Source organism: Antrostomus carolinensis, unplaced genomic scaffold (assembly GCF_000700745.2).
Source record: "Antrostomus carolinensis isolate BGI_N321 unplaced genomic scaffold, ASM70074v2 scaffold15815, whole genome shotgun sequence".
In the NCBI taxonomy this organism is placed as follows: domain Eukaryota; kingdom Metazoa; phylum Chordata; class Aves; order Caprimulgiformes; family Caprimulgidae; genus Antrostomus; species Antrostomus carolinensis.
Window position 1 is genome coordinate 1 of NW_010315841.1, and position 21543 is coordinate 21543.

A 21543-nucleotide genomic window follows, 5' to 3' on the forward strand; every position below is an offset into this window, starting at 1 on the left:
GCACGGGGCAGCAGGCGAGCTCAGCCAAGTGGTGCTGGCAAACTCGCCATCGGCCTGGCTGTGCCATCGCCCTGCGCTGCCCTGGCGCCCGCGCTGGTTTCAGGGGAGGTTGAGTGAGGATCCCAGCCTGCGCTGCTGACTCAGGCTGTGCCTGTTCAAAGCCTGCTGTCCCTCAGCACCTCTCCGTCCCCTCAGCTCCAAGTCCAGCAGCATGGGCAGGTATTTGCCCTGGTCCCTGCAGCTCACAGCAAGGTACCACCATTGCTTTTGGAGCACGTTAATGTTTGGGGCAATGAACGGTGGCAGCCAAGGGCTGTTAGCTTGTCCGAGCTTGCGGTATCACCAAAGGGCAGTTCCTCCCTCCCTCTCTGCACCCCACTTTCCTGTGTGTTTCCTACAGCTCATGTGTTACCCCCACAAGAAAAGAACTACAGTGTTTTCAGCCAGACAGGGTGCTGGGTGGCTGCACGGGCCCTGCGTTTTAATAACAGTGTTTTCAGCCAGACAGGGTGCTGGCTGGCTGCACGGGCCCCGCCGTGAGCCTGGGGAAGGCAGCGAGGGTGGCCGTGTGGCAGATGGGGAGAGGAGGCCCACCCTTCCCCAGGGCAGTACAGATTTGGGCAGCTATCTGGTATTATTTCCCCTCAGCCCTGTTTTCGTGGCTGCCTGGCTATGATAGCCGGTGTTTTTCTCACACCGCCTCAGCCCTGCTCTCCTCTCCCATCATAAGCTGCACTAACTGGGCACCTCTCCATCTCCAGTCTCCCAGCGCCAGCCAGACGATAAGCCTGATCAAATAGTGTATCTGCAGTGAAAGAGGTTATCGGGCAGCTTCTCAGCTTGTACAAAACCCAAACCAGCAGAGCCACAGCCGCTCACACCACACAGAAGCCAGCCTTTGCCTCTGAACGGAGGGACCATGAGCTTTTCTGCAAAGCACAGCTGCCATTTTCTCCTCCCTCTCACTGGCTGCCCAGGTTGTGCTGAGACACAGACCCCTTTAGACTAATGAAAATTAAAATGCTAAGGAAATGGGGATGGGTACTAGGCCATCCTGCCTCAGGGTGTTGTACTGGCCACCGGCAGGTAGCCCTGAGCTGGCCCTGGCCTTGGGGCTGAGCTCCCATCTCCCTACAGCTGCGTGGGTGCCAGCTAGGCAGGGTGTCCCCAGCTGCTCCCTTGAGAAGGGGAGGCCCTCCTCAGCTTCCTCATGTGCAGGTGATTTCCATCAGAAGGAGCCAAGTGTATTTAAGCTGCAGGGGTGGTAGCTTTGGGAGGTGGAGTGGGGGTGGTTTTGTAGTTGGGGTGATTTGGTGGTTGCTTTCCCTCTCTGCATTAGCAGACCTTGTCTGGAAGGAAAAGGAGCAGGTCTTGTTTAGCTTGTGCCTCCTGCAGCATTTCTCTTTTGTTGTTTAGGGCTGAGAGTGTGTTAGGGGATGTGACTTTTCTGTCCTGATGCATCTGTGGGGTGTGCATTGAGCCTGTGTGGCACTGGGATTGCAGGAGGCAGAGATGTGGATTCTTTCTGGGGCTACATGTGTGACATGGATACCTACTGGGCTGTATTCCACTGTTGAAGCTTGCTAGTCAAGAAAGTGTTTTTTCCATTAAATATTTTTCATTTGTTTCTATTTCCTTTGAGGAGGGGGGGTGTTTTTTTCCTGGCTCCCACAAAATTAGCTTTATGTGAGATATCTCAGTAATCTGTTACCCCTAGCTACTTCCAGTGGAGACCAGATCACTTTCAAACCTCAACAAGTTGTGAGGGCAAGACTTAATTTTCTTTTCTACACTTTGCACCTCACCTCTGCTTCCTCTTTATTCTGGATGTCACCCCCCTCTCTCTGAAAAGCCCTCCTTTACACAGGCAGATATGTGTGCAAGAGCTCCCTCTGATTCTTCATTTGCTGGTCTCTGTGGATTGTTTTTGAAGAATCTTTTGCTTTCAGAATAGATTAAGGTACTGCCAGGCTGAGCAGACTTACTTCTACATAAATTACTGGATTAATATTGACAGACTCTGAAAAGCTTGTTGTGCTGCAAGGAAGTATCTTTTGAGTAGGAAAAAAATCATGCTTTTTCTTGATAAATGATTGTTGCTGATTTTTGTTGATCTTTTCAACTGTCACTGTGCCCATGGGAACTCGCTGTCAGCAAAATGTCTAGTACCTGTATTGATCCTAAACTGTGCCAGTAAGGACTCTTACACCTTAATGAAAACATCCTGACCTGTTATTATGTCTTAAGGCTGAATGGTTGGCTGTGTTTAAACTGATAAACAGGTCTAGTCTCTGACAAATGAGGATGATTTTTTTACTGGAACACAAGCTATCACACAGGTTTATGTTGTGACAGGTCATTTTGCAAAGGCACTTGAATAAGATTCAGGTAGGGAGGTTTTAGTTGTTGTTCAGATGTTTCTTTAATAAACTTAAAACTCTTACGAAGGCATGTAAAACAGCCAGTGGCTGTATAGCAATTGTAGGTACCTGGGCAGTGCATGAGCCCCTGCACCTTTCTTGGGCTCTCATGAGACCTGGGGCAGCTGCAGCCTTAGCTTCAGCAGCTGCCTGGCCTTGATGGTTTGGGTGTGACTTTATCCCACACAGTTTCTATGGAGTTTGGTAAGTGGGAATCTCTTAATGTCTTATTTCAGCTTGTGGAACAGAGCTCAGGGTGGATTTCTTCTGGCCCTCCGAGTAACTGTGTTGGTGACAGCTGTAATCAACACAGAGGTGCTTATACTGTTGATGAACAAAAACAGCTGCTGGGGAAAAGGGAAAATAGGTTATTTTGTTCCTAGAAACTTGAATATAGCTTTATGAAGTGATGCTGCATCTTAGTCCTGCCAAGACTTCATTTAAATGTCTATGGGACCTGTATCTTCAGTGCAAGGGTCTAAAAGGCATCAGTGTTTACCAGGTTTGGGTTGGGTTGAGTCATTGGAAGTAGTGTCTGTGTAAACAGATGTCCTTCTGTAAGGTTTGGAAGTTTCCTGTTTAACTTTTTTAGCACTACAACTCCCTTAAGGTTTGTTCTGGGCTTTCAGAAGTAACTGGTGGCTTATTAACAGCTCTTTATTAGCACTGAAAACAATTGGAGGGAAGCTGCGTGGGTCATCTGGAGGCCTTGTCTTTGCTGGGCAAAAGGTGTTTGTTGCCAGATACTCGCTCATGTGCTGCAACACAGGGTGCAGTCCTAGATGTTTTTCATTTCACAAAGCAAAATTCATTATAATGTCTTCTATAGATGAGATGGTGAAGTATGAGATGACTTTGATTACTCCATGCTGGCAGGCTGAGGGTGAGAGGAGGGGAGATGTCTTGCTCATCTTGACCTCTAAAGAGACAACCCTCTGCCTGCTTTCCTTTCACCAATGCAAGCTGATAGCAAGCACTTCAAATCAAAGACACAATCTGGCCAGCTTGTCAAAACAACTCTAATGTCTCTAATAAGAACTTCAGAGATGCCTGCTGACCAAAGAAAATAAGCGTGTGTGGGCTGACTGATGTGCGACGTGGTTGTCACTAAAAGGGCCCTGCTTGTGCCATTTGCAGGCATGGCGGAAGCGCTGGTTCGTGCTGCGCAGAGGCCGTATGAGCGGGAACCCAGATGTGCTGGAGTACTACAGGAACAACCACTCCAAAAAGCCCATCCGGATCATCGACCTCAACGAGTGCGAAGTGCTGAAGCACTCGGGGCCCAACTTCATCAAGAAGGAATTTCAGAATAACTTTGTCTTCATTGTGAGAACCACCTACCGCACCTTCTACCTGGTAGCCAAAACTGAGGAGGAGATGCAGATCTGGGTGCACAACATCAGCCAGATCTGTAATTTTGGACATCTAGAAGATGGCACAGGTAGGATCATGCTCATCTTGGGGACTGGGAGGATGATCTGTGTCTGGGCTCTTACACAGCAGCATCCAGGGTGAGAGGAAGCATGGACCTTGCTGGTTGGGTTGGGCAGGTGGTATGGGACTGTTTCCTGAGGCTACACACAGCACTGAGATGTTGCAAAACCCTGATTTGAAAGTTATTAGGGATCTCGCTTCTGCTGGTAGAAATAATAGCTGGCTGCTTGGTCTCACTTTGCTGAAGCAATTCCTGCTAGAATAAACAGCAAATCCTTAGTAAGAAAAGGTAGTGTTTATGTGAAAAGCTGACTGACTTATCTTCTGGGGCCGTTTATTTCATTACATGTCCCATATTTATTTAGTTTGGCTTAATGTAAAACACCTGTTCCAGGAAAGTGTCCTGTAGAACTCGTGTTTTCTCAGGCTTTGCTGGATGTGGAATGTGCACAGACTTGAGTGTATATGCACAGGCATAAATCAATGACAAAAATACTGAGCTGTCTTAGTCTATTAGTGAGAAGAAAAATAAAGAAAAGGCAGAGGACAGGAGAGTGTTAGAAGTGTATGTCTAGACTTAAAAGATGGTCCTGCCAGTGAAGCATAAAGTCAGCCTGTTTTGCTAGGACCTACACCTGTATGTACTCACTAGGGTGAATTTCTTGGAAAGCTTTCAAGAATTAACCACTCCAAGATGGATGTAGCCAGTAATTAAAGTTGGGACCTGTATTGTCATTAACTTACCTTTCAAATGAGACAAGCGGGCTCAGATAACAGCAATCTATCTTTCCCTTGACATTTCCAAGGGGCAGATACAGCAGCAATTTGAGAGCTTCATAGGAAGTGAGTCAGAACAACGTCCTTCATGGTGATAAAAGGCAGTGCAAGAGGAGAACAGGGTGGTGATGGAGGGACTCTGCAAGAAGAGAAAATGGTGGTGATGGAGGGATTCAATCCCAAGGGCAGTAATGTGTTTGGGAGTATCACAGGGTGGCTGGGCAGCTTATGCTGCCATGGTCCCTGGGCTGCTGTGCTCTGCTACTGGTGTCTGCAACTGCTGCATAGCCATACTGGTACCTTGTAACTTGAAAGGAAACAAAAGGCCACGATGAGATGTTTTATTTGAATCTACCCTAGTTCCTGGCCTTCTTTAATCTTCTCCTCAGTAGTTTATTCTGAGGGGAAATGGGAGTGGAAACAGCACTGCAGTGGTCCTGTTATAAATGTGATGTCTGCTCTTTTCCCATTCGCTTTAGAGACCACCAGGAAAACGTGCTGATGTATTTTCATGTGCCAGTACAAACTGCTCATGAATACAACTTGCAAACTAGAGCTGGTAGCTTTGAGGGATTGGAGTCAACAGCCCTTTGGAGCTCAGATGTAATTAGGAGTATTCAGTAACCCCCTTCTAGTGATCTGCCCTTGTTGACAGACACTGAGATGTTGCTCTTGTGTTGCTGCTTCTGGTACAGTAGTATTTTAGATATAATTTTACCAGTTACTCTGAAATGAAGGTAAGTTGTTGGGGTTTTTTAATGCAAAACAGAAGAGAAAAATAATTTTTGTCTCTCAAAGTCTGTGTATGCAGACTTCTGCACTGTGCTGAGGATGTGATGGGAGATGTGATCTGTGGCAGAGGAGCAAAGGCAGCGGCCGTCTCAGCATAGATGCATTTATACTGGGAAATGTCTGTTCTGTTATGCTGGTACAGTGCAGCATTGCTCATAAGACTTACAGATGGGCAATAGTCAGAGTATTACACAGTAATAGTTCTCTCCCAGCAAAGATTGCCTGCATAGACACTGACGGATGAGAAGTGACAGCTCTTGCTGTGGCAGTTGTGAAAGCTGACATCCCAGCTTTCCGCTCTGCTCAAGGCAGATATTATCTATCCCCCAAGAAATTCAACAGTGCAGAGCATTTCCCTTGGTTCACTGGAAAGTCTGGCACCTGAACTTAAAGCCCTCATCACAGACTGCGTAAGCTAAGCTTCCAGACATGCACTTAGGGTATGTGTAATGGCAAATAGCTCGTAAGATCTCTTACTTATCCTGCAGTTCCTGCCGATGAGGTCAGGTCTGGGGTGTATTCAGGTCAGGCTGCAGGACACATTCAGATCCTCTGATTTAAATCTGCACAATTCTACAGGTTACACATCACATTTGAAACAGTTGCTAATTGCTTCAGCTTTTTGGAAGCACCTAAAACCCCCAAGAGCCTGTAGGTTTAAACAAATCACACTTAAAAATTAACATAAAAAGTGAAAAGCTCTATTAAATGCCATATGCTTTTTTAACTTGAATGCTACTGTGTTTAAAAAAAAAATAAGTCCCTGAAATGTATCATCAAAAGAAAGACACATCAATTGCAGGAATCTTTGATAAGCTCTTCTGTGTATTAAAATGAATCTCAAAGCCAGTATTATATTGTAAAATCAATCACTCTTAATCTGTGCATCTCTGAAAACTCGCTGTGACTTTGAGGCCAGAACCAAATCTGCTGCTTTCTCAGCTGAGAGCACAGAAAGTGCAGCTACAGGTTTACACAGTGACCCAGCTGTAAATACTGTCCCATGGTTCCACGATAGTCCCCTCCAGCAGCAAAGAAGCTCGTGAACAGCACAGGTCCTGGTCATCAGAGACCTCTGGTCTGGCCTGTAGACAGCCAGACACCGCCCAAAGTGAGCAGAACTGCAGCTGCCCCATGAGGACGGCTTTTTAGTCAACAAGAGAGGGGATGGCTGAGAGATGGAGGCCAAGTGCAAACTCCAGGCAGATGTCAGGAAGCACCTGGGAGGGTGGCTGTCTGGAGGGACTCGCCAGCAGCAACCATCGTGTTGTGGTACTCGACTGCCACGAGAAACTGTGCTGCTGGCTCTGCTGAAAATGACAGGGAGCTGGCACCTTCAGGGGAGTCAGCTGGAGGAGGGAGGAAGAGGCCTCCCTCCTTCCCTTCCTATTTTCCTGCCATTTCTGTGTAAATCTTGCTTCCACCTCGGATGAAGGTTCCCAGTGGAGCAGTTGTTCCTCAACCCCATGGGACCTGTGGCCACACAGGGGACTGAGACAATGCTTGGGCCACTTGGAGGGCATGGTTGCTGCAGAGGATGCTCTGCATACTTCATGTTGACTTTCCCCATCTATGCAGGGCAGAGACTTTTTGGGTCAGTATCCAGCAAAGCAGTTGTTTTGGCAGCCGAAGCTGCCCCATGTCTCTCTGGCAAAGGGGAGGGCAGGCACCAAGCCTGTTCTCTGCCGTCTAGCTCTGGAAATGGCCATGCATAATTTATTCTACCCAGCTGCTGCTGCAGTACAACTTTAATGCATCCTGATTCTGTTACCAGCAGAGCTGGCAAGGACAGGACCGGTCTGTTAGGAGCTGGCTACAGGACCCTGAGCCCCTGAAGGTTAGAAAAGGGCAGGTCTGTGCTGTCCCCATCTCTCCTTCCTGCTCCAAACGGTTGCCATGTGGTCTGCAGCTTGCAGCCTTTCCTGATGGGATAATCCGTGGCTAAACCCTGCGAGTACCAGATGGAGTTCAGGCCTGTTCATTCTCTGTGTTAATAATCCAGAATGTCATTTATTTCTTTCTTGTGCATTGTGGTGGTTTTGAGGTGTTTGGTGGGGGTTTGTTGTTGTTTTGGGTTTTTTTGGGGGGGATTGTTGTGGGTTTTTTTAATGTGGTCACATGGTGATGTGAACACGCTTTACTGAGATCTCTATAGAGTTAACCCTGCTGCATATTTGATTATCCTCAGCTTCCAAGATAGCTCTCTGAGTCCAAGGTTTGAAAGCAGAGTTATTGTCTGAGCCAGCACAGTGAACAAGAGAAGAGCTATTTTTCAGATGGGAAGGCTGCAGCCCTCAGCTCTGCTTTGCAAATGTGAAACCCCATAAAAGCCATTCCTTCTAGATGCTCACTGCTGAAATCCCACTGCTATCAGCACAAAATTAAGCAAATGCTTTGCTTAAGCTTAAATTTAAGCACATAGTTATGTGCTTTGCTGACCTGGGGTCCACCACTGCAGCAGAGCTCCAAAGCTAACAGGAGGAAGCAGCAGTGAGTCAGTACTGGTAGATGGGAAGGAAAGAGGCAGCTCCCTCCCCAGTTCAAATGGGTGAGGTGTGGGTAGTGCAGGGAGGACAGCTCAGCTGGTTTACTCTTCTGACTGAGATCAGAACAATGACGGGGTGAAGCCCGCTGTGGCTGGTGTGGAAGTCTGGGTCACTGGAGGGTTTTGTTTGTGTTTAGTGATGTTGCTGTCTAACCATCCAAGTCTTGGCAGCCCTCTCCATCCCTCCTGATCTGCTTGCACATATACCTAGCACCTCCCAGGGTTGAGAAGCGATTACAACAACCCAGTACAGTGCCAAGGCTTGGTGCTGTGTTGAGCTGAAGACTAAGTAGAACCTGCCAGAGGATCTCGGGACCTCACCACACAGTGCAGGATCTGGCCCACAGCATGCATGCAGATGGGCAGGGGCTGGTTCCCAGCATTTTCAGCAAAGTCTGGATTTCAGTGTTAGAGAAATCTGCCTTCTTGCTATGCTTTGAAGGTGTGTTTATGCTTGGTTTGGTTTTATCAGCAGTAGCTGGTTTCTTGTGCTTGTTTTTGTTGCAGGCTTTTTCATTTTGAAGAAGGGTTTTGCAGCTTTGACTTGGGCAGTGTCTGTGCTTCAGCTGGAGAGATGGGTGCTCACTGCTGAGCCCCACAGGTGCTGGGGACAGCTGGGGTGCCCAGGAGCACTGCCCATTCCTCATGCAGCCCTGGTGAGGGTACCACCATGCAGCAACCTGAAACTTCATTAGCAAACTCATGTTCTCTAATTGAGGGTTGGTGCTGTTCTTGCTGTCACTCTCTGAGCTTGCTGCCAGGAGCAGATGCCCTTAGGGAGCTGCTCTGCAAAGACACCACAAGCCCTTCCCACTCCACAGCTGCCTGCGGTGGGAGGTCCAGCTTGCCCTGAGGACTTGGTTTTTGAGTTGAAATGCCCCAAAAGCTGGGCCAGAGGCTGTGCTTAGCCCTTACTCTGTGTGCCTGAGTCATCACTCCTTCATCCCACCTGCCCAGTGTCCCCCCGCGCTGTAGCTGGGAAAGCAACAGGGCCAGGCTTGTGTCTGCTGCCTGGAAGTGCTCGGATCAGATGGGTACAAGTGCCTTGGCCATATGCTGCTGGTGAAGGGTGGCCTTGGTGGTCAGAGGCAAACCCAGAGCTGAGTAGGTGGCCAGCTCTGTGCAGCCTGGGCCAGCCCTGCTGCCTGCAGCCCAGCCCTGCTCCTCTCCCCTCTGCCACCCCTCCCTGTGCCAGGGGGAGGATTGGAATGTTATGCCTGGGGAAAGAGGGAGCAGGGAAGGTGTCACTGAGCACAGGCTCCCCTGTGCCTTGTGGCCTCCAGAAAAGGAGTGTCCCTGTTCTCTGCAGAGCCAACAAGCCTCCATCTGGGCAATAGCAGCTGCACCACAGCTCTTGTGGCTTTGATGTCCAGCCTAGAGAGGCATAAGGAGTTTGCAGACAAGTTTAGAGGTGCAACAAATCCAGCTACTCCATGAGTGGCAAAGCTCAGTGTTGTCCACTGAGATCTAGAAAGTGGGATGAAATCAGTCCCTTTCCTTGTTGCCATTAATTTGAAGTGTTGGAGAATAAATAATTATTTGTGTTAGCAAGATCCTAAGAAATACTTGATAACAGGCTGCTCTGCCTCAGCACTTTCCTCCACAGAGGCTGTCTTCATCACTGTCTGCAGGGGGGATGCTACAGCCCCACAGGAGTGGGGGACCCCAGAGCAAGGGGTGGGGATGCCCCCTTAATTTGACAGCTGACTTGCCCAACCTGGGCAGGGGGAACAGCTGCAAAATCAGGCTCCCCTCTCCCTGGAAACAGTTTTTGCCTTGACCCACTGCCACTTTGGGGTAAAACATCCCTGGTGCAAAAGCATGGTGGAGAGGCAGTGGCCAGGGTGAGTCAGAGCCACCCCTCAGCTGGGGCCATCCGTTCTCATTGCAGGTTCAGTGGAGAGCCTGTCCCACACCACCTCGTCCCAGCAGCCATCGCCGGCCGCCTCCACCCACGCCTCCCGCATTGCTGATCCCTCCTTCTCGGTCAACCACGCTGCTGCTGACGCGTCTGCCGCGGAGGAGACCCCCAGCGAGTTGGAGTCAGTCTTCCTCCCCGACTACCTCTTCCTCTCCAACTGCGAGTCGGGCAAGCTCAACCACAACAGGTAGGTCTGGGGTCTGCCAGGTGCATCAGGCTGGGGCCACCCTCTGCCTATCCAGTGATGCCCTGGGAAACTGGGGCAAACTGGTCCTTGAACCCTGCCACTCAGGGTAGGCTGCTGAGCACAACAGGGGGCCGGCAGCCTAATCCAGTTTACAGGGGGCTTTTCCTAGCGCAGATTAGCAGTCGAGCGTCGTATGTTGGTACTGGCCCTTCCCAGGGTGAGTGACTGGGCACCTCATATATGGCTGTCCTCCAGATGCCCTTTCAGCCTGCTGCTGACCAAAGTGCTCTACAAAGTGCCCTGTCCCCCAACCCAGCTCAGTGCTGTCCCAAGCTGTGGAGTGGTTTGTTGTTTTTTTTTTTCTGTGTGCTTGCTCTGCTGCAACCAGGAGAAAAGGAAAATGCAGGTCCTGACTTCTGTCTTTGTGCAGGTGTGACAGCTGGTCAAATTCGGACAGATCTCTGGAGCAAACCTCATCGGATGATGTTTTTGTAGACTCGTTGCAGTCCCAGCCCTCCCTGTACCTTGTGCAGCCGTCCAGTGCTGGCACAGTGCACCAGGATGGGGCCCTGTTGGTAAACCCTGGCACTGTGTCCAGGAGCATAGACGTTACCGGGCCACCCAGTGACTTCTCCTCCTCTTCCCCACTGCTGGGGACACCGCTGACACCAACCTTTCAGATGGACAAGAGCCAAAATGCGCTGCCCTATGGTGTAACCCAGCTGGACGTCCTGTCCAACATGCCCCCACCGCGGCCGCCCAAGCCAACTCACTTCTCGGACAGGAGAGGGGATGAGGCAGGCGGTGGGGCCCTCCAGAACGGGCACGCAGGGATCTGCCGGGCTCAGGTTGCTCTGGTGCCCAGGAGGATCTCCTTGTCCAGCTTAGACAACGTGAGGAACTGGAAAGGTGAGTGCATTTTTGATTGCCAGCAAAGCAGGACCACTGTGAGGGTTGGAGCTGCCTGTGAGCACAGAGTGGGTGCCCACTTCTAGTTGTGTCTCCCTGTCTCCCACTGTGTGAAATCATAGACCACCCAGAGCAACACAACCTGAAATGCTTGTTTCAGACTAGTTAGCCAACAGGATTTAGACCTGTCCCTCATATTCAGCTCCTGCTCTGTAAAAGCACCTCAGTGTGTACACATGGGCAACAATTTCACTGTGATCTCTTCAGGGTGCTTCATGACTTGTTAGTTTTCCATGCTCCCTCCCTCTCAAAAAAGGAAAGCAGCAGAAAATAAAAAAATGGAAAGCCAGTCACTGCATTGGGCATCTATTTGTGAGTCAAAATGTGGGCTTGCCTGTGGGAAATGCCTCTGTAGCTGCACTGCTTTGCTCCATCCAGTGCTTTCCATAACAGCAGCGTGTCTTTTCACAGCTTAGAGTAAAGGATGGGAAGCCACAGAGACACTGGGGATGGGATTTAATCCTGGTTGAACCAGGGACTCTGTGTGTCCTTGAGCAAATCCCACTCTGTCCTTGCACTTCAGTCAGAGTAGCCTGAAAACCTGGTGCAGAGTGAGGCTCTGCTGCAAAGCAAGTTCTTCTCTGAGCTGAGGTGACTTTTCCACTTGTTCTTGAAACACCATCATCCCAAACAAAAATAACTGTCAAAAACCCATAACATCAAGGTGTCAAAAACCAGCATAGGCAGTATGAGACAGTTTTATTCTGTGGAGCCACAGAACAGAGGGAGGCAACTGGAATACTTGGCTGGAAATCATGAAGTATTTTGCAGTGATGTGTCATTGTACATGAGGAAGAAAATGTAGATTTTTAAGGACAAGTGTCCTTTAGGCTCCCGTAGTTCAAATGGCCCACCAGTGTTTAGGGCTGTTAGATCTTGTTCTTAAGGCTCAGAAGCTAAAGCAAGGACACCTCTGTCCAGCCTGTTTATCAGTGTACAAACAATTCTTGGAAGGCTTCTGGAGAAACACCCATCAGTGGAATTGGTATTCTTAATTATCAGTTACAGTTGGTTACTCCCTGAAAGGTGCTGCTCTCGCTTCTGCACGTGTGCCGCCCTAATGCCACCAGCGCGCCTGAGGCGGTTAATGTTCCTCCATCCCAATTTACGCCAAAATGTTTTTAAGAGGATTAAGTGGCCAAATGTCACGTTCTGCTGCTGTGCTGCAAGGTTATCTCTGCCTGACAGGGGGCAGCAATGAATTAATAAGTGCTGCTATTTTTTCTTACCCTAAGTGCAGCTGAAACTATTTGAAAGGTTAAACTTTGAATTAAGGTGTTTAACAAGTAAGATCAGAAAAACAAACAGGGAGAAGGCTCTTCCTCACCAGCTCCCAGAGTGAGCCCACTTAAGTTATTTTACTTCATTTTTGCTCTTGGCAACATGTAAAAGCTGAACTGATATAACTAACCCAGTGCCAAGGCAGTGTATGCTGGTTGCAGTGCCATGGAGGGGAAGGAGCTGTACGTGTGTAAGGCACCTGTATCCTGGTGTCTGCTGGAGCATTGTGCCTGAATGTCTTTTTTGCCAAAATAACAAATAAATGTAGCTGTGCCAGGACAGTGACTGTATCTATCTGAACATACATCCACACTAACAGTATTGCTTTGTTCCTGTTTAGCACTTCTGCCTTTTACGCTGGTACTATCACAAGGACCTCCAGTTGCAGTGCAGTATTGACATCTCCACCATAAGAGGATTAACATGGTTTTAGGGCTTTAAGGCATTCCTACAGAAAAGCCATTTTCTGCACAGAAAGTCATTTTCCAGAAAAGGGTGGTAGTTGTAAGCATCTCCCACTGCTGATCTTCTATGCACTGAATGCTGGATTTCAATTTTATGCCTTTTGCTTCAAAATTAAAAATTACCTACACCAGAACAAAGGCCAGCCTGCACAAGGGGACACGGGGACTGGGGACCTTTTCTCTGGTTGTTTGTTCCCCATCAGCTTGAGCCACTTGCAGCACATCAGCATTTCTGCGTGACAAAGAGAAGACTTTCTCCCCTACCATTAAGTTCCCCCATGCACCCTCTGTGCAATAACATGTGCTTCCCTGGCACCTAACATATGAGGTTCCCAAATAACTTCCCAAACAATAATGAATTAATATTCCCTACAGTTCCTTTGTGATAGTTCCTCAATTTGAAAGATGGTAAAACAGAGCGGGACTAGAGCAGGAGGTGGGTTTAAATTTTTGCTTGTTTGCTTGCTCTCCACACCACACCAGTCTTTCTCCCCAACTGCTTGTGTTACAGGAAGCAAAAGTTACAGCTGGATTGTACATGAACATGTTCCTTGGTTTCATCATACTTAAAGGTGTAATCATTCTTGAAATGCTACTGAGTTCGTTCTGGTCATGAGTGTCATTGGATTTCCTCATTTAGGATAAATACTGGGAGTTATGGAATCTTACAAAGCTCTAATTGTTTTATAGCCATATGCTTTACTCTAGAATTATCTCCCTAAGGCTGCACTGCCTTATCACATTTTTAATCAACATTTTTTCCTTGCAGCAGACATGGAAGGCAGTTCCTTAAGAAGTCGGGATAAGAGGCTTAGCTTGAATTTGGTAAGTATTCAGCTTGCATAAATTTCAAACACTGGCACATGACAAACTTCAGAAAGTGAATCATTTCACATCCTGATATTCAATTATTCCTCTCCTGTGTTCAGCAGAAGAATAAAAAAATGGAAGAAGCACTTTGGGCAACTTCTGTGCCGCTTCTTTGCGGCCACAGGAAGTCTTTGAGAGAGGAGGGAGAGGCCACAACACTGAGCAGCCTGGTTTTAAAGTGTTTTAAAGTCAGGTCTGTTGTGAAAAAGGATACCAGTTACCTCAAAAATTAAACTGTTGACCAAGAGTACCTGAGAACTGGTTTTCTCTTGAAAAAAGGGTTTAAAGAAGCCTACGACTTCATGATCTTGAGGGATATCTCCTCTTCAGAACATAGGAAAGTCTCTGCTCTCAAAGCGCCTGTGATTCAGGGCTCTGTCAGTCCAAAGCTTCCTGACTCAGCCTTTAAAGACATGGTTATATGTAGCATCATCACACATCACATAGCCAGTCTCTGCCTGGCACTGGGCACTGTCTTTTGTGTGGGAGATCCTTTGCTGCTTGTATGTAAGTTCTAGTGGTGAGCAATGTATTTTTCTCCCCTTTGAAAGCTTGCAAGTTTTGTAATCAATTTCTCTCACCACTCAGCCAGCTTTAACCAGCATGAAATTAATTTCTGGTGTTTATTCTCAGCTATTAGAAGTAGCTTGTACGTCTGTGTGTCTGCTCTCTTAGCTTCCACATTTGCAAAAATCTAGTTCATCAGATGTTCTCATTTCAGATATTTTTGGGGGTTTTTTTGTATGAAGGAGCCTCTGTTTTATAGGTCACAATTACTGCTGGGAGAGTCAAGTGAAGCCTTACTGAAGTTGGAGGATTTAACTTACTAATTCACTAGTAAGTGTGGTCCTCATTTCCATCAGTGACTCGGGAAGCTCAGAAGTGGACTTCTCCAAAGCTGGAGCGCACATCTGAACTCATGCATTTGTCTTGTGTCTTTCTGGCTCGCTTCTCTCAGAATGGTCATGTCAGGACTCTCCTGGCCTGGGGCTGAGCTCGGATCTGTTGCCAGCTCAGAGCACTTCCTGACTTGCAGGGGGTTGGTTATTCATTTATTGACCCATTTCTTTTTATTTTCCTCTTTTGCTTCTGAAGCCCTGTCGGTTCTCCCCGCTCTACTCGACTGCTTCAGACAACACAGAAGACAGCTACGTGCCCATGCGCCCCAGCACCTCTCCCTCTGCACCCAGCTCCGACTGCTCACCTGATGGCTACATCCCCATGAGCCCTAGCTCAGCCACCTTTACTTTCCCTGTTGTCAGCACTGAAAAACTCACCAGCCCATTACCTGAGCTTCCCTCAGACGTGGAGCCCCCTCCAGTGAACCGAGACCTGAAGCCTCGTAGGAAATGTAAGCCCAGACCTAAAGTGCAATTGGCAGCCAGGGGGTCTTGACAGCGGGAACAAAGGTGACCTCCCTTGATAGTGTCCTTGGCATATTGTACTAGAAGAGGGATTGAATTGCTATATAAGTGGCTTGTAGTGTAACATAGGATCCATCCACAGGGTTGTTTGCAAGCAGAGGAAGAGTGCTCATGCCTACTTTTGCAGTCAGAGACTTGGTGGCACTGGTGTGGTGCAGGGCTTCAGATCCACTCTTGGCTGCAAATCACTGAATGGATGTAGCCTTGAAGAGACAGCAGACTAAATCCTGCATCTCTGAAATACGTGTACTGCTGTCTCACCAGTTCCCTGACCTTCCAGGTACAGGACTTCCAAACACTCAGATCGTCAAACTTGATGTGTGGGCTGTTGGTTAAACCTCTGTTGGGTGGGTGCAGCTGTCCTGGTTTAATTAGGAATTTCCTGCAGATGCTTTTATTGATGGTTATTTTCCACTCGTGCTTTTTGTGGTATCTCTAAAATCTGGGTTCCACTTCCAGAGGATATACTGGGGACAGAATTCAGCTTTGCAGTGGAGAAATTGCCTAAGCCTAGCCTGCATTAAAGCTTTTTGGGCTGCAGAGCCACAGGGCTACTCAGAAGTTGGTTCAGGAAATGCTACTGTGAAGTGGGAACAGAAATTTAGACCATTGCCAGGAAGCAAAGCAAGCTCAGGTCCTTTCTTAGAGGGCTTTGAGAACAGGGTGGAAATGTACATTGGTGAGAGGAATGATCTTGATCTCCATGTGTAGGACCTTTGAGTTTGAAGAGAGCTGAAAACCTGTTTTGACTGGTAGGCTGAACTGGCCTCTCTTCTTGAAGGCACCATATGCAGGGCAGATTTGAGACAAGGACATGGATCTCGTGGGGCATTTTCTCTCCTTATGCCCATTGTATTTATTCTGTTTTAGGGTAAATGAGGGACTTTGCTTTCCAGCGCTGACTGAAGTGGTCATTTGTTACTAATTTCTGTCTTGGTTATATCAGTTATGTTCTGTGAAATACCCTGTTAGTTTCTTGCTGTTAATATAAAACTGCATTTTTCTAAACAGTCTGTACTTTTCACTAGCTCTGCTATTGGAAATGTCATTCCTTTTGTATCTACTTGCAGCACGGCCACCTCCTCTGGACTTGAGGAACCTCTCCACAATCCGGGAGCATGCTGCTGTGACGAGGATGTGGACTGTGCCTTAGTAAGTCAACAAGAAACCTGCCATTCCAATCTTTTAAGCATTAACATTGTGGAATGGAGTTAAAAATAACTTGTCACATCCCACAAGAAACAGTTTCCTGGCAAAGTCCACAAACAAAAATTCCCCAGGGCTCCTTCCAGCATCCCCCAGGCTTTTGCTGTCTCTAAAAATAAGGCTCCCTGTCACGACAGGCAGCTCCATTCAGCATCACGTGGTGGTGCTCAGTCTGTTTTGAAGGTTCCTTTTGAAAAGGCTGGAGCTGGTCTGCACTCTGGTGTGGCTACTGCAATGGGTAAAAGCTTTGCATTCCTTAATTATCTTTTTTCAAAGTGATAGAGCCATTTTTGTTCCTGAGAATTAATATAGCAAAGGAGAACCTGATAAGATACAGATCTTTCTGACTTGTAGCCTGGGTGTAGACTTTTGGAGTGCCACACAGCAATTCAGACTTGATCTGTTGGTGTGACCTTTTGTCACTGTAAATTAGCTGTGGGGTAAAACAAATGCTTTTGGTCCCAAAGCCCTGGTGGTATGAACAGATGATACTGTTGGGCACCAAGGGCAGCGAAAGGCTCATTTTCAGGGAACTGGTGAGCAGGGGAGAACTGCAGCCTGTTGGCTGGGGGATCTCAGTGCTACAGGGCAGGGCTGACAGGAGACCCGCTGGGCTGAAGCGTGCATGCAGAAGCCAGAAATCCCCACCAGCCTCCTCCGCATAACCCGGGCACTCTGGAACATGTGGGTTTTCACTAGCATGAGTTCCAGACAAGGTATGAGTTCCAGACTCCCCCGCCTCAGGTAGTCATTTGGAGGGCAAAAGGGACATGAGATAGGTAGTTTCTCGTTGCAGACCCCTCTCAGCTGAACAGTCCAAAGCCAGTTAAGCCTTTCAGCCCTGCCTGCCGTGTGCTGCCTGTTAGGGAAACCCAGTAGCCAGCTTCCCAAGCACCACTGCCAGAGTGCTGTGGTTAATTGGTGCTGACACAGCGCAGAGTCCTGAAGGATAACGAGCTCAGAGGGAGTTTGCATGTTTTGCATTAACAGAACTAAAAAAAGAAGTATACCCGGAACTAATAAAGCAAAAGGAATTCTACTGTTCATGCTGCACAAAGTGGCCAGCTAATTTCGTAGTAATTAACCCCATTGTGCTAGCCTGCAATAATTTATTCACAATATACCTCCAACAGTTGTTAGTGGAAGGGCTGAGGTGCAGCCATCTCCATAGCATAGATAGCATCTGTTTACACTGTGTTCAAAGCTAGTCAAGTTCCTCTGCATGCACCTCCAGCAGCTGATTAATTCACATCAGTCTCCAAAATGTGGATACCCCCATGACTAAGTAACTGCCCCATCAGCACATACTACCCGGATGAATTGCATCTGTCTCTGTACCCCTTGGTGGAGAACTGCTCCAATGTTTTATGTCTTCTGATCATACCAGAGATGGCAAACTTTCATAAATCCTGGGGTGGGGGGTAAAAAACAAACCAAAACAAAAAAAAAAACCCCACTCATAGCAATATAGCACACTCCTTCTAGAACTGAGGAGTGGTTTTAAACATCCTCTCCATAAAGGCTGCAGCATTAGTGTGAGTTTATTCACCATATGGACTGTGTCAGGCTTTGGCTTCATTTCAGAGCATCTGTAAGATGCTTCCTTAACCTCTCCTGTGTTTTTCTTCATAGCAATCGAATGAGCTTTATCTCACCAGAAAGAGACGGTATTAATTCAGCAAGAATATTTGCCAATTCAGTTTCCGGAGAAGAGGAAGAAAGTTACATTCATATGGTAATCTTCATTTTCACACAGCCATCCTTTGCTTTCTTCTGCTCTGTCACATTGATGGAGAATGCAGAAGTTTGTTTTCTTAGAAAAAAATGTTGAGGAGGTTTGTCCTTTGCCTTCTGTTTTTTTAAAAAAAAATGATGAAACGGTTTTAAACCAAAGACACTGGGTCCGATTTACGGAGAGATAAGGGAAGCCCTTCTTCTGTGCTGCAGAACTCAGCTGTTCGCCCACGAATGTTGCAGAGCAGTTCCAAGAGATCACAGGGATCAGCCATATTTACATGAGAACTCATTAAAGCAAAGGAAAATTAAATCTTTTCACCTTTTAAAAGTGTGCCCTGCAAAATCTCCTAGGAAATGACAGAAAGCTGTTAGCGTGCTTCCTGAAGAAACACACCAAATATTGTGCAGAAACAGAACTCCCATTAAAGTCTCTTATTGCTTCTGCTTTGGCTGGTGGCACTAACCCTACTTCCCATCCTATGAAAGAACATCTGGCTTTGTGGCTTCCTTTTCTTCATTCACTCTTTAGCCATATCTCAGCCATTCTGGCCAGAATCTCAGTTTCCTTTGAATTTCAGGCAGAAATGGATCCCTTGATCTGAGCCAGTGTCTACAGATTTGGCTCCACAGCCAAAGCCCAATGGCTATAGAAATATATTGCAAAACTGACCACAGTCTCCATGAACCATAGTCTCAAATTTTAACCCATGCCTCTACTAGATCAAAATCGGCTTAGGAGGGCAGTTACAGTTGTAACTACTCCCATCTGATTTTTTTTTTTTTATAGTCAAATAAAACCTTCCATGCATTTGTGGTCGTCTGTGGTTTTCCTGAGATTAATTTTCAGTTGCAAGATTTGAACAGAATTATCACCATTTGTTCAAATTTTTAGAATGATGATGGTTAAGAAGGCACCTCTGCAAATCTGAGCCTTCCAAGAGCTTGGGCTGAGAAGCTGGGCACAGGCCCTTCCTGGTAACATTGAATGAAAATCAGCCCAGTTTGCTTGTTTTGCCATAATTACCAAGAGAAAAAGGCTCTCACAGTTTACTTATGCCATCCTTCAATTAATCAGTGTTATCCTGTGGTTAGTCACCAAAATCACCCTTGGCATAGAACATTCCATGAGTGCTGACCCTCCTTGCTCATGTTCTGCCAGATGAGTCTCCCACCTCACAGCTGTAGTCCTGCTTCCTTTTGGGATAGTGTTTTAAGAGCATTAAAAGTTTCTCTTCTTTCCTGACAGGAGCACAGACAGGCAACATCTCCATACAGTGGTGCTTTTCCATGGACAAGGAAATCTAACCTTGATTACTTAGCATTGGATTTTAATTCTGCTTCCCCATCCCCTGTACAGAAGGTACGAGTCATTTGAAAAACCCCACAGCCTCCTATCATTTTGTCTGCTGGCAGGAGAACAAGACCAAGAGTCAGACTCTGTGCTAGGTGCCCTAAGTATCATGATGAAGCCAATCATGTTTCCAGCTGACTGCATTTGTGGCAAGCTCAAGATTAATATCATAAAAGCACTATTAGGGTGATGACAAGGTGTTCTTAGCGTGACTCACAGAGATGCCATTAACAGGAGCTCGGCAGAGGGCACAAGACTCTGCTGGGATGTGCAGCCATGAGGGCTTGTGGGCAAGCTTGTTGTTGCTTGCAGGATCTCTGCATGCTCTTATTTTCATCAAGTCTCCACAAACCCTTTCCTATTAGTTTTCCCCCAAATCTCTTTGCAGTAACAAGTTTACAGCCCATGATAAATTCACGAAGTAAAATCTTACCATCTCTTGTAACATGGCAAAAGATGCATTTTTATTCTTGCATCACCAAAAGCATTTCAGTGTCCTTAGCAATGTGAGGAAATACATTCCTTCTTCCAAAGAGCTTATCATCTTCCCAGGCGGTGAGTAGGTACCACTGCAAAGCAACAAGCTGTTGTCAGTTTGGGCCATTTTATGTCCTGTGTATCATTTTCCCCATCAGCTAATACTCTTGGATACAATAGACTCAAGATACTCAATCTTTCTTATTTGAACTCTCCATGTAGTGAAGATGCAGTTAGGTTATCCCTGCACAGGATCACTTGGATGAGAAGAGAATGATTATCTGCATGGAAATAGCCAGAACAGCACGTTTCCCTTGCTTGCTGTGCTGGGCTGAGTGACAGGGTGACAGATGGATAATTATAGCTAAAGCAGGCTGTAAAGCAATGCTTTTGTCAGCTGATGTCACTGTGAGCTTCAAGGTGAAGGGAAGCAATCAAGGGAAAGGGAAAATAGAAAATCAAGCCAAGTTTCACTATCATCCTTTGTCAACCCTAAAATTAATACACTGGCTTTTCCCTCTCTCCTACAGAAACCTTTTCTCTCTGAGGAGCAGAGAGTGGACTATGTCCAGGTAGATGAACAGAAGACTCAAGCTTTACAGAACACTAAGCAGTAATGGACAGATGAGAGGCAATCAAAAGTCTAAAGGAAGAAGATTTGGGATCTGGAGGATTTCTTTTCTTTTGCACTGGAACCACAATGTTAATGAAGCGGCTATCACAGTAAAGTTCAAAGGCAGAGAGAGTTGTAAGATGCTTACGGTCCGTAGAGGAATGGCATTTTTAATGGAAACCTTTGATTTCAGCTGGAAATAGTATGTTGAATGAGTGAGTGGTTCACTGATGATTGAAGTAATGCATTACCCTTTTTACTGCCCTTACCAGTAAGCTACATGGTACCATTTTCTGGCATGATTCTGCAACAAGTCATACACTTGATGTTAACAAATCCACTACATGTTGCATTAATCTAGTTAGTCCTGTCTTCTCCCTCTGTTGCATAATTCCTAGATGCTAAAGCTATTTTTTGGTATTCCTACAAATACTGCAGGTGCTCAGAGTGCTTTTATGGCAGTGGGCATCTGACAGATATTGGTGACTAATCAACTAAGGGCTAAAATACTGAAACAATAAAAAGAACTTTTTGAATATATAGTGCTTAAGCAAAGAGAATTTTGGAAAATATTTTTCCGCTAGATTTAAAAGGTCTGACTGTGAGCTGATGCTGTCGGAAACTCAAAACAGGACTATGTACCCATGGGACATGACTGGTTTTTGACACTCTGGACAATGGTCATCGTATGAAGCTGCTTCTTTCCATTGTGGCTCATACTTGTCGCCTTTCTGTCTGATTCCGACTGCTGTTTTCTCCATTACCTTGAGGAGTGTCTTCAGCACAGCACAGCTGCTCCTCTAGCAGGAGGCTGCAGGCACACAGCTCTTGGCTGGCCAAAAAATAGAAAGGGAAGCTGTGAGCCTGTTTCTGCAAGTCTTGGGAGAACTGGCAAAGGATCAAGAATGCTTTCATCTGAACTGCAGAAGAAATGCCATTGGAATTGCTGGTAGCAATCGTCAAACTGATTGTTTCACTAGACCCACCCCCCTAAAAAAAAAAAGAGAATGAGGGAGTGCAGCGTGCTCCGAGAGGCTAACAGGCCTGCCAAAACAAAACAACAGTGCGCTTACGC

At 46.9% G+C, this 21543-nt stretch overlaps 1 protein-coding gene across 2 annotated transcripts; it reads left to right on the forward strand.

Moving 5' to 3' along the window:
* The first annotated feature begins 3596 nt into the window (after positions 1-3596).
* GAB3 (GRB2 associated binding protein 3) lies at positions 3597-21023 on the forward strand. 2 transcript variants are annotated; one of them, XM_029084980.1, is made up of 10 exons: positions 3597-3861; positions 9860-10076; positions 10507-10985; positions 13560-13615; positions 14756-15011; positions 16155-16236; positions 17923-18025; positions 18123-18125; positions 19274-19387; positions 20386-21023. In XM_029084980.1, the coding sequence occupies exons 1-10, from the start codon at positions 3597-3599 to the stop codon at positions 20470-20472; spliced, it is 1662 nt and encodes a 553-aa protein (XP_028940813.1). In that variant the 3' UTR covers positions 20473-21023. The 2 variants fall into 2 exon arrangements, with proteins under 2 accessions (XP_028940813.1, XP_028940814.1); XM_029084981.1 differs by lacking the exons at positions 18123-18125; positions 19274-19387 and adding an exon at positions 8664-8672 and having other exon boundaries at positions 9866-10076.
* Positions 21024-21543: the final 520 nt, after the last annotated feature.

What these genes read in the sequence shown, in the direction of transcription:
- GAB3 (XM_029084980.1), top strand. Translation starts at nt 3,597, where the DNA reads ATGAGCGGGAACCCAGATGTGCTGGAGTACTACAGGAACAACCACTCC. An exon ending in ACATCTAGAAGATGGCACAG is followed by an intron (nt 3,862 to 9,859) that starts GTAGGATCATGC and finishes TTCTCATTGCAG; the next exon opens with GTTCAGTGGAGAGCCTGTCC. An exon ending in CCCCATCCCCTGTACAGAAG is followed by an intron (nt 19,388 to 20,385) that starts GTACGAGTCATT and finishes TCTCTCCTACAG; the next exon opens with AAACCTTTTCTCTCTGAGGA.